This window comes from Marmota monax, unplaced genomic scaffold (genome assembly GCF_021218885.2).
Source record: "Marmota monax isolate L192 unplaced genomic scaffold, Marmota_monax_Labrador192_F-V1.1 WCK01_AAM20220418_F8-fsc00108, whole genome shotgun sequence".
In the NCBI taxonomy this organism is placed as follows: Eukaryota; Metazoa; Chordata; class Mammalia; order Rodentia; family Sciuridae; genus Marmota; species Marmota monax.
The window spans coordinates 92997-111287 of NW_026694593.1; the positions used below are offsets into that span (position 1 = coordinate 92997).

The following is an 18291-nucleotide window of genomic DNA, read 5'->3' on the forward strand; positions in this document are numbered from 1 at the left end:
CCTTCACAGATAAGACAGCACACAACATATGCTTCCCAATCACATGCACCAGACCCAGACTTTCAAATGCAAGCTAGTCACATCAAAAGAGCAAGGCCACAAGCTCTGTACTGCTGATGTGAAACCCACACAGCAGTCAGACCTGAAGCAATGGTGACAACTGTTTTGGAGCAGGGCAAGTGTCCAGGTCCATGACACTGGAGTGTGAGCTGTGAAGTCTCTGCCAGAAGGGACAAGCCAACTTCTACTGGACCAGCTCTGATGGTGTGACTTGGGATGTGGTTCCTGGATGAATAGTCTCAAAGCCTAGTCATTTGGGCCCTCAAAGATCGGAGGACACTTGCTAGTCTCTGATGCACATTTCCAATTAGTCCGCTGATTTCTGTTGTTTGGAAGAACCCTGATGAACACTTAGGATAACGTGATGGAATAATGGTGGTTTGGAGGAGTTACAGGGTGGGAGTTACTCATCAAGATAGGCCCCTAGGAAGGGTCAATTACACAGGGTCATGAAGGATGACAGGGAATGTTCTGGACAGAGGAAGAGTGTGTACAAAGGTTCCAATACAGAATCTAGCTTGACCTGTACATAGAATGGAAAGAATAACCATGGCTGGAGCAGATTGACTAAAGAAGAGATCTGAAGACCCGAGACTGAGAGTCAGGAAAGGTTTTATGAGGATCGGAAGTTTGGATTATGAGCTCAATAGCAAAATATCAGATGAGCTTTATAGAGTGATATCACAAGATCCGCATTTTTAATGATCACTTCAGAATAGATACTCTAGGGATAATGATTTCCCAAGAGTGGAAAAAGGGGGGCCGTGTATAGAGCTCAGTGGCAGGCCACTGGACATCATGCGTGAGGCTCCAGGTTCAATCCCTGGCACCTCAAGAAAAGGGAAAAAAATGGAAACAGTGGGGAAGGGTTACAGTTAAGAGAACTTTTCAGTAGAGTATGAGAAGAGTAGTGGCAGGGAAGGGGAAGAAGAAGAGGAATTCAGGGAAAAAAATACATCTGGACTATTGACTGTAAAATCATTCACATATTCTCTTATAATCTATTTAACTTCTCTAAAGTTGGGGAATATGGCCACACTTTATGATGTGAGTTTAATTCTTTCTATGTCCTCTCTTTTTTTCTTAGATTAGCTAAAGGTTTGCCAAATTTGTTGACATTTTCAAGGCACTAACTTGGGGATTCATGGATTCTTATGTCATTTATCTCTGCACTATTTCTTTCCTTCTGCTGCTTTTGCCCCAAATGCCTTCAACTCCAGCTTCCAGCCTCACTCTGCCCTACCTCAGCACCAAGCCAGCTCTACACCCTCAGGCTCCAGGCCTGCCCAGAGCCAGGCTGGCCTCAGTGGCCCCAGGCTTCAGTCCTGCCTCAGTGTCAGGCCACCCCAAGTCCCCAGACTCCAGGACAGCATGGAAAGCTCAGGCCTGCCACTGAAGCCCCAGGACATATACCTACTCCTATAGACCAAGCCTCCAGCACAGTCAGTTCCAGGATGGCCCCTGAAAGCCCATACTTCAAGCCAAGGCCCACAGACTCAATCTCCAGATCCACCCCAGAATCAAGCTGGCACCTTATGCTCAGAGCCAGGCATAGCCCAGGTCCTAGATTGAAACCCCTAAAGATTCAGCCTCCAGATCCACCTCTCCTCCTGGCCAGCCCCATTGACCCAAGCTCCGGACCAACCCCACTATCTGACAACATCCCTAGCTCCTTCCCTGCTTAAGTGCCAGCCCACCCAGGAAAACCTAGATAATAGGCCAGTAACTATAGACCCAGCCACCAGCATGCCCCAGCTCCAGGTTGTCTCTTACTATCCCAGACTTTGAGATGGCACCCACACAACCAGCTCCAGAATGACCCCCACAGACCCAGGCTCAAGACCAGCCCATGTGCCTCCAAGTACCAGGTCAGCCTCACTAAGCCAAGGCCCAGACTGCTCCACTGCCCCCCCCCCCAACCAGAGACTCAGGGTCAAGGCCCACTGCAGTGCCAGGCCAGTCCCTGAGGACTCGGGATCCAGGCCCATCCCCATGGACCCAGCCACCAGTGCCTGTTCCAATGTCAGGTCAGCGCCTATACACCCAGGCTTCAGGCCAGCTGCCACAGATATGGGCTTACAGACCTCCCCCATGGACCCAGTGAAAGGTCCATCCCAAGGGATGCTAGCACAGGACAGCTCCCATAAACCCAGAATCCAGGCCTTCCCAAACCCTAAGCCCTAACTCATGAACCCAGGCATCAGGCCAGCCTGCTCAAGGACTCCAGCAGCCAATCCACACATGGGCCCCACCACATGACCTGCCCAGACCTCTGGGACAGATTACCATTCCAGGGCTTTCCCTGCTGAAGCTAGTCTGTGAAAAACTGGACGACAAGCCTACTTCTTCAAATGTGAAGACTCCAACGCATGGCCACAAGGATCATGAGCCACAGCAAAGGGAATTAAGGGGAAAAAAACAAAACACAAATAACAGATCCTAAACAAATGATGATTTACAAACTACCTAACAAATAATTAATCAACCTAAAGAACTTCAGTGAGCTTTAAGTGAGCACAGATAGCTGGGCATGGTGGTACACACCTGTAATCCCAGGAACTCAGGGGGCTGAGACAGGAGGATTGAAAGTTCAAAGCCAGCCTGAGCACCTTAAGCAAGGTCCTGAGCAACTTAAGAAGACCCTGTCTCAAAATTAAAAATGGCTGAGGATGTAGCTCAGTGGTTAAGCACCTCTGGGTTCTTCCCTGGTAGCAAGAGAGAGAGAGAGAGAGAATGCAGATAGATAGATAACTAACAAAATTTCAGAGGTTGAAAGAGATAGAGAAGCCATTAAAAAAAGGAAGGGAGAGAGTGAAAGAACCAAAAATTCTGAAACTAAAGAACTCAATGACTAAACTGAAAAACTCTATAGATAGCACCAATAAAAGAGTCAATCAGTGAGGAAATAAGAAAGAACCAGTAAGATTGAAAACAAGTTATTTGAAATTACCTAGTCAACCAAACAAAAAGACAACAGAATAAAGAGAATCAACAGGAACTGTGAGATTACCACCAAGGAACTAGTATATGCATTACGAGTGCCCCAGAGGAACACAGAGTAAGAAAAAAGGAAAAGCTTATTTAAAGAAATAACTTTAATAAGTATATATCCAAAGGATTTAAAATCAGCATACTACAGTGACACAGAAACATCAATATTTACAGCAGCACAATTCATAAGAGCTAAGCTATGGAGCCAAACTAGGTGCCCTTCAACAGATTAATGGATAAAGAAAATGTGGTATGTATACACAGTTGAGTATTAGCCCTAAAGAAGAATGGCTTTATGATGTTTGCCAATAAATGGATGGATCTGGAAACTATCGTGCTAACTAAAATAAGCCAGTCCCAAAAAGCTAAAGGCTGAGTTTTCTCAGATATAGCACACAATAAAGGGCAGGGGGGGTAAAAAAAAAAAAAGAAGAATAGAAGATCAGTGGAGTAGACAAGGGGAATGAACAGGGGAAGGGAGGAAAGATGGATCAGAGAAGACAGTGAAATGAATCTGACATAACATTCCTATGTACATATACGAATATACCACAGTGAATCTCACCACTGTGTACACCTACAAGAAATCAAATTTTAAAAAATAACTATGGATAAGTGGCAGAACAATCAGTAGAGTAGAGGGAAGGGAGCAGGGGAGGGGGAAGGGAAGGAGAAGGAGAGGTACACGGTACTGAATTAGAACAGGATATATTCCATGCTCTTATAATTATGCCAAAAAGGAATCTATTGTTATATATAACTAAAAAGAACCAGTAAAAATAAAATTAAAACAAAAAAAAAGAAATAATGACAGAAAACTCCCAAATCTGGAGAGAAAATTGAACATCCAAAATCATGAAGCCCAAAGAACTCCAAATAAGTACAGATCTCCATTGACACATATTATAATTAAATCCTCAAAAGTAAAAAACAAAAGAAAAATTGGAAAGCAAGAGGAGAAAAGAAAATCATCACATAAAAAGGAAAATCCATAAGAGTACCCATAAAAATATATCTGTCAGAATATTTTTTAGCAGAAATCTTGCAGGCCAGGAGAGACTAGAAGGATATATTCAAAGTATTGAAGGTGAGGGGACTACTGATCAAGGATACTATACCTGGCAAATCTATGATTCAGAAATAAGGAAGAAAAGAGGATAATCCGAGACAAACAAGCTGTGGGAATTTGTCACCACTAGACATGCTTCACAAGAAATGCTAAAAGGAGTTCATCAAGTCGAAATGGAAAGATCCTAACACTAAAACATAAAAACTCATCATAAGGGCAAAAATATAGTCAAATTCAGAATACTCTAAAACTGTAATGTTAGTACAAGAATCACTTTTTACTGTAGAATTAAATTGAAAAGTATTAAAATAACTACAACAATTTCTTAGAGGATGTAATCAAAAGACGGAGAGTGCCCAAATGGATAAATAAACTAAATTCAACTATATGCACCTGCAGGGGACTTGATTTAACTTTAAGGACATTTATAAGCTGAAAGTGAAGGGATAGAAAAGAGATATTCAGTGGAAATAGAAACTAAAAAGAGCAGGAATGGCTATACATATATCAAACAAATAGATTTACATCAAAAATGGTCATAAGGAATTATCATGTAATGATAAAGGGAACAATCCATCAAGAGGGCATAATAATTGTCAATATATATCCAATATCAGAAAACTTAAATATAGATGGCTGTGGGTGTAGGTCAGTGGCAGAGCACCTTGCCTGGCATGTGTGAGGCCCTGGGTTCAATCCCCAGCACTGAAAAAAAAAGAAAAAGAAAGAAAAAGAATTAAATCTAAATATGTGAAGCAAATGTTTACAAAACTGAAGGGAGAAATGGCAACACAATAATACTAAGTGACTTTACTCTTAATATTCCACTTTCAACAATGAGGGTCCATAAAGAATATCAGTAAGGACACAGTGGACTTGAACAACACTATGGACCAAATAAAGCTAACAGACATCTGTGGGGAGCCTCTCTGAATGACCATGCTTTCCAGCCCTGAAGCACAAGGCTCTGACCAATAACTACACTTTGTGATGATCTGGGCATTGTCCCAGCTGGGACAGCAAGGTGGATCTTCAGGTGTAAGTATACCAGCTGGGGCTGAGCTACACTCACCTGTTCCTTTGTAATCCTACCCCTTGCCTCATTTGAATGGCTTCTTCCCAATAAAAGGGTTCTGCACATGCTCCTCTCTCTCTTTCCACAGACCCCTGAGGTCAGAGGAGCTGTCACAGGACCCAAAAAAAAAAAAGGTATTTCTCTGTCTCTGTGGGATTATTTCGTGCCAGTTCACCTGGGGTGACCTTGAGTGTTTAGTCGTGGAACACGACATCTACAGAACATTCCATCCAATAGCCACAGAATACACATTCTTTACAAGAACACATAGAACATTCTCCTGTGGGATGCTATCTGTGAATTATTTGAGCATCTTCACTCGGCCTTGAGCCAGGGAGATTTAGGTTTGATGTTGCAAACTATTTTGTGGCCCCTCTCACTCAATGGATTGTGCAATGCACTTGACCTCTGTCTTCACTCAAGTAGGGAGACCACTCTCATAGGTCTGGAGTTGAGAGTAACCTGTTGGAAACATGACAGCCCACTTCCTACCTTATTTGGCAAAGAACATTCCATGGAAAATTTTGATGCTTCCCCATAGAAACAAAGCAAGCACAGCCTCTCACTCTCTTTCCAATGTGGAAGCTCCATCCCTAAGATCCAAGAGTCGACCCACCCCCACTTTCTAAAATCACTTCCTGTGTCCTGTGGTTTCTTGGCCCTTAGCTTTAGTTTACAGCCAACCCAAATTCCACTGCCCACACAGGATGTAGGCAAGATTTTCCAAATAGCATTTTTTTTTGAGTTGTAGTTGGACAGGATGCCTTTATTTTATTTGTTTATTTTTATGTGGTGCTAAGGATCGAACCCAGTGCCTCACACATGCTAGGCAAGCACTCTACCACTGAGCTACAGCCCCAGCCCCCAAAGATCATTCTTATAAATGTAATTTTTAAAAATTTAATAAAAAATTAATAATAAAAAATCCTAAACAAATTCAAGAATATTAAAATAAAATCAAGTATCTTGTCCAAACACAATGTATGAAACTATAAATTAGTAAGAGGAAAATTCACAAATAAGTGGAAATTACACAATACATCCTGACATCTCAAAATATTGTATATAGATAAAGCAGTTCTAAGAGCGCATTTATAGCAATAAATACCTACATTAAAGAAGAAGAAAGATCTCAAAGGATTAACCTAGGTTTATAACTCAGGAAATAGAAATTGATTTTTTTTCATTTTAGCCAAAGCCACCATCTTCTAGTAATTTGCCAAAATGAGCAAAAATAGGCACCTGTCACATGTTCGGCCTTTCGGGAAACATAATAGCGTGGTTCCTTTAGCCACATACATGTGTGTCTACAAGAGTGACATTACAGACATCAAGAGGATGGGTACTGTTCAAAAGGAATGAATGCCCCACAACTGTCACTGCAGCAAACCCATGTCACCAGCACCCCGTGGGCACTGTTGTAAACAAGCAAGTGAAGGGCAAGATTATTGCCAAGAAAATAAATGTGCATATTGAGCACATTAAGCACTTAGAGCAAAACAGATTCCTGAAATGCATAAAGGAAAATAATAAGAAAAAGAAGAGAACCAAAGAGAAAGGTACTGGAGCTCCACTGGAGCCCCCGCCCACTGTGCCCAGAGAAGCACACTTGCTGAGAGCCAAGGAAAGGAGCCTGAACGGCTGGAACCTGTTCCCCAAGGAATTCATGAAATAATAGGGGGGAGGAAGAGGTGAAGGAGGAGGAAGGGAGGAGACAGGCAGGCATGCTCAAAAAAGAGGAACTAACCCCAAAGTCAGCAAAAGAAAAGAAATAACAAAGATCAGTGCAGAAATAAATGAAATAGAGATTAGGGGAACAATAGAAAAGGTCAATCAAACTAGCAGTTGATTTTGTTGAGGAGATAAAATTGGCAAACCACCAATGAGACTAAGAAAAAAGAGATATTTAAATAAATGAAATAAAAAATGAATGAGAAAACATTACAACTAATACTACATAAGTACAAAGGATCACAAAACACTACTATTGAAAATCATGCACCAACAAGTTGCAAAACCTAGAAAAATATAATTTCTCAGAAATATGCAACCTTTAAGACTGAATTATTTTAAAAGTTGCATATTTCTGAGAAATCATATTTTTCTAGGTTTTGCAACTTGTTGGTGCAAATGGCCATATATACAAATAGCCAACAGTTATATGAAAATGGCTCAGCATCACCTACCATCAGGGAAATGCAAATTAAAACCACATGAGACATTGCCTCATATCTTTGGATGACTTTCCAAAAGGATAAGAGACAGCAAGCGTCAGTGAGGATGTACAGAAAAGAAACCCTTTGTACACTGTTGGTAGGAATGCAAATTAGAACAGCCGTTATGGAAAACAATATGGAATTTGCTCAAATATGAAATAAAGAACTACCCTATGTCCCATTTCTGTATATATAACCAAAGGAATTTACATCAGTATGTCAAAGAGATACCTGTCTTTCCATTTTTTAATCTACTGAACGTCTATTCTTCCCCTCCCCCTCCCCCTCCCCCCCTTATTATGGGTCAGCTGCCACAGATCAGAGAAAATGTTCAACTTTTGGCTTTTAGGGACTAATTTCCCCATGGACATATATGAAAACAGCACAGTGAATCCCACCATCATGTGCATCAATAAGAATGGGATCCTAACTAGAATAAAATATATTTCACGCTTGTGTGATTATGTCAAAATGGATTCTACTATCACTTTTAACTAAAAAAAGAACCAATGAAAAAAAAAACTAAATAAAAAGACCAAAGAGTAGAGAAAGGAGACCAGGGGGAGGGAGGAGGGGATGACAAGGGAAGAAGCTGGGAATGAAAGCCATCAAATTATGTTATGTGCAGAATCATAATGCACCAACCAAAAAAAGCTACTAATAAGTGTATAAATCTAGAGGTGCTAATAATATCATTCCTCAACCCTGGTGGCACTCCTTTAGAAATGAATTACAGTAGATGGGGTAGAGAGAGAAGATGGGAGGGGAGTGGAGGGGATGGGGATAGTAGGGGATAGGAAAGGCAGCAAAATACAACAGACACTAGTATGGCAGTATGTATAAACGTGGATGTAAAACTGATGTGATTCTACAATCTGTATACGTGGTAAAAATGGGAGTTCATAACCCACTTGAATCAAATGTATGAAATATGATGTGTCAAGAGCTTTGTAATGTTTTGAACAACTAATAAAAAAAAGAGAGGATAGTGCCTACTTCCACCCCCAAATACTGATTTAATTGTGTCTGTGTTGGGCCTTAGATATTGAACTCTAAACAGTCTCCTGGTGCTTCTAAAATGCAGTCAGGGTTGAGCGTTGCTTTAACTGGGTTTCCCTGTGTCTTTGCTGATCAAAGTATGGTCTAAACAGTTATCAGCATCATTTCATAGCTTGTTAGACATACAGAATCTGAGACCTCACCCAGATGTTGCATCAGAATACACATTTAACAAGGTCCCAGATGATTCCTAACTAATCACAGTAAAGTTGGGTCCCAGGCATATTTGAGTGGGGGGAGTACCAGGCATTGAACCCCAGGGCACTCAACCACTGAGCCACATCACCTTGAAGTCCTGATGCACAACGGGGATTGAAAAATCACTGTAGTCTGGTGTGGTAGTGCTATGACTTGTGACTCGGCACGGATGCATCATGTTGCCAAATTTATGAACTTGGATTTCCAGTTTCAGAGGCTTTTTACTATTTTTGTCTTTGGTTTTATCATGTAAGGCTTTCCTACTCTCAGTTGTTAACATTAAAAAAAATCCCTTTTTGCATTTTTTATTTTCATGTTTGAGGTTCTGCATGTATGATAATTTCAGCACAGCAAAATATACCTAAAATTCACATTTTAATCATTTTAAATGTGCAATTCAGTGTTATTAAGTACATTCACAATCATCACCACTGTCCTTTTCCTGATAGAAATTTCCACATTTAAATCCTTGGTCCTATGGAGCTTCTTTTGGCTTGAGGTCTGTGGAGTGAATGCAGCTGGTTTTGCCCTAGTTCTGATGGCTTGCTAACTATCACAAAAGCACTCATTGTGTTTTTCTCTGTACTTTGTCTATTCATGTTATCCCGTTGCCTCAATAAACATATTGACATATGTTTCAATATCTGCCAGGGCTAGTCCTTCTGACTATGTTTATTTTTTGAAATATTTTTGAAGTTTTTGCCTCCTTCTTCCTTATAAAGAACCTGCTTGTCTGAGATGTTTTTAATCCTCTTAATATTTTTTGGTAGGATCATGGTTATTTACTAACATCAAGAGAATGTACTTTTGCCTAATTTAATTTTCCTACTAGACAAATCAATATCTTTTACATGTATCTTACTGTATTTGTAAATAGGCACTTTATTTTTCTAGAGCCAAAACATCTTTCTGGTTACTAGTATCATGCTGTGAATCTATTTATTTCTCTATTTTAAGTTTGTATGTTTTCCTTTGCTGGGTTCTCCTATTACTTGTAATAATTTTCCAGGGAGTGCTTTTAGATATTGAAGAAAAAATAAATAAATCATTACAGAGCAATTACAATATGACCCTTTCCTTTGAAATGTTTTGTCTCACTTCTTTCTCTGGCAGAACTATGTTAACTAGTAAGCATAACACTGTTAAATTATAGTAGTAAAGGTGGAATTACCTAGTCCCTAAATATTTGTTATAATTAATTTGTAAAACTATGCCATTTACTCTCTGAGAAGTAACTTTTTGACAATTTAATGTTTTTTTAATATGATAATTTATTTGTTTAGATTGTCTTTCTCTTCTGGAGAAACTATATTTTCACCAAATTAACCTATATTTCCCTACAAAAGGATTATTTTAATTGAGGTTTTCATTAAAATCTTTTGGCTTCCTTTGTGTACATATTTCCTGCTCTTTTCTTTCTTTCTTTTTTGGGGTATTCAGGTTTTCAAGGGAGGGTTTTTTATTGGTGCAGAGTGGGTTCATTGTGTCATGTTCATATATACACAAAATTGATCAAATTTTATTCTCTAGTCTTTGAACAGAGATCTAAATCAAGAGAAAGTATGTGGTTTGAGTTCAGCAGAAACAAGGGAATTTCAAGAAACCAACTGTATTAGGTAAAACATAAAGAGCTTCACATACCAGGGAAGTTGAGTCCACGTATCTGTAATGGCCTGGAATATTCTGAGAGCCACCTGATCTCCCTCTCTCCCTTTTTCTCTCTTTCCTACTTAAAGAAATTTATTAAGGTATTTCGCACCAGGCTACAGAAAAGTTTTTTCACTATGTACAGAAAGAGAAAGTTCCCTGCTACAACATAATTGAGAGAAATCACTTGAGAGAGATTTGTGCTGCAGTCTCTGTTAAGATCCAGAGTTAAAAAAAAAAAAAAAAAAGATCCAGAGTTTCTGGTTCCCAGTTTTCTTCCAACTACACATCTAAAATTGATAAAACATAGAGAAAAAGAATCAAATCCAACAATACAGCTCTTCTCTTATTCTATCTGTGGTGTACAAAGAGATCCTGTGCCCTGCACTGAGGGACATGCAAATACAAGTCCATAAAGTTTTTTCCTTGCAAAATTTCACAAAACCAAGATTAGGGCTGGCACTAAAGCTTAGTGGTAAAGTGTGTGCTTACCTTGCACAGGCTCTGGATTGGATCCTCAGCACCAAAATAATAACTACTACTACTACTACTACTATTACTATTATTATTATTATAAATATTATGATACAAAACTGTATGCCTTATATTTTTGACCTGTTTTTATATTTCTAAGTGAAATATAACTAAAGAGGCAATTCCAGGCTTAGCTTTGTAAGAAACAGTGACACTGTTTTCCAGAGAAGCCACAATGTGTCACGTTGCCATCAGCAACTGAGTGATCTGATTGTCTACATCCTCTCCATCAGTTGGCGCTGACATTTTTTTATTTCAGTCCTTCTGTTGAGTGTGTGGTGGTGTCGACGTCTTGTTGTAGTTTTAAACTGTGCTCTCTGGTGGCTAATCATATTGAAAATGTTGGCCTATGCTTCTTTCCCATCTGCATAACCTCCTGGAGATGTGCTTCCCCCATTGTAGCAGCTGAGTCTGTGGAGCTTTGTAGATAGATGACATTTCAGTGGTTTCATGGATACAAAGTGTGCACAGATTTTCTCCCACTCTGCAGCTTGGTTTTTGTCTCCTTATATGGACATTCCCTAAGCAAAAGTTCTCCTTCCTTTCCTTTTCTTCTTATTTATTTATTTATTTATTTATTTATTTATTTTTTGAGTCCTGGAACATGCTAAGCAAGCACTTCATCACCAAGCTACATCTGCAGACCAAGTCTGTCATGCTGGATTCTTTAAAAGTTTAATTTTTTTTGTATATATATATATATATATATATATATATATATATATATACACATATATATATATATATATACACACACACATATATATATATGTATGTATATATATATATGTATTTTTTATTGGTTGTTCAAAACATTACAAAGCTCTTGACATATCATATTTCATACATTAGATTCAAGTGGGTTATGAACTCCCATTTTTACTCCAAATACAGATAAATTAAATAAAAATGCAAGTTTAATTTCTTTTTTTTTTCTTTTTTTAATAAAGGACAAAGGATGATTCATTCTGTCATTTCAGTTTAAACAGAAATGAGTTTATCATGGCTCAAAAGGCCTGAATGTTGTGTTTCTGGGAAACAGTGTGTTTTGCAAATATTTAAAGGAAGGAAAGTACATTGTGGCTAGAGACACTGGAGTCACGTCGCTGCACTCCCCCAATCACAGAGGGCTCCAGGCAGCTTAGATATGACCGGCCTCCATCTGCTTAGTTGAGACCAAGCACACATGTGCAGGCAAGGCAGAAGCAGCTGCATCTCCTCTGAGGGACTTCCGCCCTCAGTGGTTGCTGGGCAGCCCATAACACAAACCCAAGAAGGCAGCTGGAGGTTGAGTGGCTTCCTGTGTTCAGGGCTTGGCCACCCATGCCATTTTCTTAGCAAGGTGATGATCATTATGGCAGAACCACAAAGCCAGCCTAAGTTAACCAGCATCTCATGAAGAGTGGCTGGAACCGCACTAAGTGTCCATGGATGGACAAATAGATAAAGAAAGTGTGGTCTATATACACAGTGGAGTTTTATACGGCCCTAAAGAAAGATGAAATTACAGCATGTGCAGGAAAATGAATGAAACTAGAGACCATTGTATTGAATGAAATAAGTCAAAGGAGGAAGGTTAAGGGCTGTATGTTTTCTCTCATAGGTGGAAGGTAGAGAGGAAAAAGGAAAACAAAGGTGGGGGATGGGTCCCCTAAAACACAAAGGGAAATCAGTAGAGGAAAGAGACAAAGGGGCGGGGGCAGGGAGGGAGGGGAAGATGTGGGGGGAGTGATATTAGCCCAATTAGATCCTTATCCATTTTGTGCCTACAGGAATAAGTAACAATGAATCCCATCGATATGTCGAACTATAATGCACCAATAAAAAATATGGGAAAATAACAATAAAATAAATTTCAAAAAAAGAAGAGAGGAGGATTTCCCAAACTAACCACTGACCCCAAAGATCCCATGACCCAAACAGGAAAATGACAGCATTGGTCGAGTAGAAAAAGGAAAGGTAGGGCACGCAGGGGAAGGAAGGTTCTAGGGAGCTGTTTCCTATTGAGATATAAATGGAATTGCTTCCCTCGGGGCTGCAGATGAAGGGAGAGCAGAGTTATGAGGACAGAAGTTCTTTCCAATAGCAGAGGGCCATTTGGGATTCTGCCCCCCACCCCGCCCCACAGCCCTTGAATTAATAGAGCTGGAGTCCTGTGGGTGGGAAAGGTGGGAGGAAGATCAGGGGTGAAGTGCAAGGGCATGGAATTTAGAAAGACCTGGCTTCACAGCCAGATCACACAGAGGCAGCACATGGTCTGGGGGCAGCTGGAATCCTAGTGTGAAACCTATTAGATCTACAATTGATCTCCTCCAGGTTGATCAGCCTCTCAGAGCCCACATTCCTTCAAATGCTAAATGGGGGTGATGGATCTACTGAGCCCATATATAAGCTCTAGGTTATGATTTCTAAGCTACTTCAATGCTCCTGTGTTGATATAGTTGAAACATTGGCAGAATTGAAAACTTGGGCTTTGTGGGTTAAGAAGACTTAAGTATAAAGCCAGATTCCCAGCCAATACTCCTGTGCCTGGTGCTTGTCCCTTCCTGCTTCATTATCCTTAACCAAACGTCACAGGTAACACATGGTGTGTGAGGCTGGAATGAGATCAGGTCTGTAACACCCCAGTCCAGATCTTGCATATGACAGGGCTCAACACATGCTTGTTCCTGTCCTTCCTTCTAACCAAGTCCTTTCCATCTTCTCATCTCAGGAAAACTCAGTGGCCCAACCAAAGTCACTTACTAAAGCCATCGGTTCACCACCTTAATGTCACTTGACAAGATATTATCACCCTCTTATTGGGTTCTGGCTTTTCATTACTCTAACTAGACCACAATGAATGTCTTCATGCAGAAGCTTTGAGTGCATGACATTGTTTTCCCCCTTTGGGGTTAAACCCCAGAGGTGGAAATGCCATTAAAACAAAGGTATAAACATGTTAAATGTTCAAACGTTTCTGACACATCCAACAGACTATTTAGAAGCCTTCAGTCACTTAAAAACTGTCTATAATGCATAAGAACACCTTATGCTCCATTGCTGTACAATGAAAAGTCCAGGAAAGCAACAATCTCTGTGCTATCACAACCCCTTAGTGCCCAGAGGAAAATCTTGTCTCTTTTTAAACTGCTGGATCATGATAAAATCACCAATTATAAATCAAAGTTGTTTTTTTTATCCATTTGCAAGTTTTCACCAAGATAGAGAAGTACATAACACCACACACTTAAGTTGCTATGTTACACAGTGATCAGAATGTGCACCATCATTTAATGTCTCAGACAGCACCTTGGGTTAGGGATTATCTTGCTTCCCTACCTACTCCCAGGCTCAGGTAGGGGAAGTGGCTCCCCTCCTCTCCTCCAGTGGTGACTTAGGAGGGCCATTTTATTGCTGAGGTAACAATCTCAGAAGGCACACCTGTTTGTCCCGGGGTATATGTCCACGATTTTATGAACACTAGGTAGCAGAACCAGAGTAGGGACCCAGTGGGTCTGATTGCAGAATCCAGCCCCTCTTTCAACTCTAACAAGGTTTTGCAGCCAGAGCAGAGTAGGAGACACTGAGTCAGGCTGGTTCATGGGAGGCAATCCTACCTCTCAGTCTAGGAGTAGAGGAAGGAAGTGGGCTTGGAGGACTGGGTAGGTCATACATGGAAGAAAATGATTGTAAATTTGCATTGTAAATTGTAATTTTTCCCATTCTTTTTTGCTAAAGCAGCAAGAAACCAAATGCTCAGGACATTGCTCTCAGGAGAGCAGCTGCCACTGAGCACAGCCTGGCAAATAATTGTCTTCTGAAGTCAGAAAAATATACTGAAGCACAGAAAACTCACCCGGAGGAGTACACAGAGTATCTAGGGTATTTAGTTTTGTGAAGTATGAAACATGGTTTTTTTTATTCATCTCTATATCATTTGTCATATTTTTCAAATTTCCTACAGTCAATATGAATTATTCCTGGTGTCAGAAAAACATCATTGTGTTTCAAGCCTGGGTCCTTTGCCTCAGCAGGCAAGGAGCCACTCAGCCTGTGACAGTGATTTGCCTGAGGGGGCAACTGGCGCTCTCCCAGAGAGTCCCCAAGTCCCTTTTCCTCACTTCAGCCTTCAGAAACGCATGGGGAATCTGGAGGTTGAGTCCAGGGAAGCCCTAGCTCCTTCCCACCTGCCTTACACCCACATCCACCCATACTCACACACCCCCCCCACACACACACACCCCACCCCCACACACACCCCTATGCCACTACTCACCAGGAAAAGGAAGGAACTGAAGCATCAGGATCTGGGTGTGGAGCCAGCAGAGGCTTGCCAGAGGGTCCATCATTGCCTTCACAGCCTTCCCTGGCCTCCTAGGGACCCAGGTGAGATGTGGCCCCTCCCCTGTCCCGCCCTGTTTGTGACCTCCCAGCCTCTCCCCCCCCCCTCCCACTGCCTGGAAAAAAAAAACGTTGTTTTCTCCTGTTAGATGGTAAGTGAGCAAATTTATCTTTGTGTTGCATCATCTGTCTGCCACTTCCTGAGTTTTGTTAATAAAAAATGTAAGGTTTTAGATGCTTGATTCTTAGTTCCTGTGGGTCTTCTTTTTGGGAAATTGGAAATAGTCACTTTACAAATGTGGGTCTCCAGCAACTTGAGAGGAATGTGCTCAAGAGTGACCAGGCCAGGTGTCTTTAAGGAGCAGAGGCCCAATGTAAGGATTTTCTTGTACTGAGACTCGAAGGGTCTTGAAAACCTCAAGGAACTTCCAGAAGCCAGGGACACTTAGACTGTTCATGTCATTCCTCTATGTAAAGCAATGTCACAATAAACATCTGTATCAGCTAGAAATAAACCTGGCTAACTCAGAAAGTCAGGGATCTCATATATGGAAGCTGAGAGAAAAAACGGAGACGCAGAGGAGGGAGCATCTCCTGAAAATTAAAGGACTGCTGGACACGGTGGCTCACACCTGCAATCCCACAGCTGGGGAGGCTGAGGCAGGAGGATCTCGAGTTCAAAGCCAGCCTCAGCAATTTAGGGAGGTGATAAGCAATGCAGTGAGACCTTGTCTGTAATAAAATAGAAAATAGAACTGAGGATGTGGCTCAGTGGTCAGGTGCCCCTGAGTGCAATCTCCGGTTACCCACTCCCCCCAAAAAAGAAAAAGTTGAAAGACCAATAGAGTAGAGGGAAGTGGGGAGAAGAGGAAAGAAGGTGGGGGATGTTGAGGGGAACTATATTCTATTATGTGCATGTATGAATATTAACAAGAAATCCCACTATTTTTTATAATTATAATTTGCCAGTCTAAAATAGAGTCCCACCAAAAAATAGGAAAAGAAAACAAATACCTTTATCTACTAGTGAGAAAGACCTAATCACAGTGACTGAACAATTACTGGCTTCTTTTCTCTTGTGTCCAAAACCACATGTAGGGAAGCAGGTCAGGTGGGAAGGGGGACTCTCTGGGGCATGAGGGTCTCAGGCTCCTCACATTTTCATCTTCCTTGGCATATAGTGCTCCTTCTCCAGGTCACACAATCACAACTGGAACTCTAGTCATCATGTACAAGTTCCAAACACTAGAAAAAGGAAAGAGTGGGCGAGGGAGGGAATTTTCCCTAAGCCCCATTCAGTGATGTGAGCTTTAGTGGGTGGGGCACATCACTACAACCAAACACAGAGTGAGGAAGGGAAGGGATCCACAGAGATCATGTCTCCTCAAAGGTGCAGACAGGCTTCCTTCTGTTCAGTTATACCCCTGGAGGTAGAATTTCCAGATCAAAGTGCCTTGGTCATTTGTGACATTGATATGCTGTCGAATTGCACACCAAAATGGCTGTGCATATTGACATTCTCCCCCCAGAGTCTAGGAGTATTCCCATTTTTTTCACAGCCTTGTCAACACGATGACCAACCTGGTTGACAATTGGATGTATTTTTTAAATGGTATCCTGGGGTTCACTTTTTATTTCCCTGGTGATTAGTGAACTTGAGCATATTTTTAGAAGTTAACTTGTCCACTTTCACAAATCGGGCTTTGTCCAGGGAAAAGACTCTTCCTTTCTTTCCCATGCACTCCCTCCCTGTCTCCCCACCAAGAATGACCCATGACAAGATCTGGCTCCAGGGAGGGTTCTGAGCTGGAGATAGGAAAGGCCAAGGGAGATGTTGGTGGACCAGAGTCATGCGGGCTGGGGAGGAGACAGAGAAGCCGTGGTGTAGGATGTTCTGGGAAGTTGGGGATTTGCTTCCCGGACACAGCTCATACTGAAGGGCTCTGTCTGGGGATTTTGGGGAGGAGCAGCAGTGAGAGAGAGGAGTCATGTCAGCTGGATCCCTCTGAAGTCTTGGCTCGCTCATGGTGTTACAAAGGCATGGAGCCTGAATAGGGAGGGACCTTTTGAACTTCTATGCAACATAGAAATCCCCCATGCACCACTGATTAACGGTGCTGCTGTCACTGAACCCCCCAAGGCTAGGGAGATCATCGGATTCAGCGTCTTGGAATGTTCATCTTGATGTCACCCAGGTCAACTTCATTAAGCTTGATCTGAAACGTCCTATGATAGTCTCTGATGATCAAAAGCCATCCTTGGTCTTTGGTAATTTCTGAGCCCTATCCCTCATGACCCACTTCCCACTTTCTCCATTCCTTAATTCCACCCAGCATCTCAGGTCCATCAAAATGATCCACTTAATAGCTTCACCATGGGTGGGGAGTGAGCCCAGTGGTGGAGCACATGCGTGTGCACAGCCCGATTCAATACCCGACAAAATGACCAAAAACCAAAACGCTTCATCCAACATCTGGAGGTTGTCCAAGGAGGAGTCCTCTCCAATGATTGTGTAGCTTTGCAGAGTCCTCCCTTCCCTTCCCCTCCCTTCCCTTCTCCCTTTCTGCTGGGAATCACCCCGGGCCTCATGCATGCTGGGCAAGCACCACCCAGCCAGCGCTCCATCTTCCCATTGCCATCCCCTGTCACTGTCTCCCTTCAAAACCAACTTCTCCTTCCCAGTGGCCCTACCCACCCTGCACAGTCCCCTCAAGGGACAGAACACCTCTCCGTGGAGCAATGGCTTATCCTCTATTTTTCTCGTGTTTCTCGGCCTTCCTCAGCTTCCTTGGAATTTTTAGGTGAAAAAAAATACATTCTCCATCTCATTGTATCATCTCAGAGACATATTTGTACCTTCTATCATATTCTCTCAAATTCTCTCCCCAGGGGTGGGAAAGGGGAAGACACTGGGACCGCCTGTCCTAGGTGATGTCACACATCCTCCTTTTCCCAATGCTGGGGACTGAACTCTTCCCTGGGGCACATATAGTGGTTTTGTAACTTTACAGTCTTTTGCATCTCTCACCCTCTCCTTGGGGGTACACACAGCTGATTAAATCTGGCTCTCCATGCAACCTATCCAGGCAGGGATCCCCCTCATGATTAGAAAGTACTGG

General features: G+C 41.8%; 1 protein-coding gene across 3 annotated transcripts in view; it reads right to left on the minus strand.

Annotated features, from left to right (window-relative positions):
* Positions 1-15216, minus strand: part of LOC124077540 (SLAM family member 9-like) — a 44538-nt gene extending 29322 nt beyond the window's left edge. For 2 of the 3 annotated variants that reach the window (XM_046421986.2, XM_046421989.2), the window contains exon 1: positions 15108-15216. In XM_046421986.2, the coding sequence (XP_046277942.1) occupies positions 15108-15180 (73 nt within the window). In that variant the 5' untranslated portion in view covers positions 15181-15216. The remainder of the gene's footprint in view (positions 1-15107) is intronic. The other variant, XM_046421987.2, reaches the window with a different exon arrangement.
* Positions 15217-18291: the final 3075 nt, after the last annotated feature.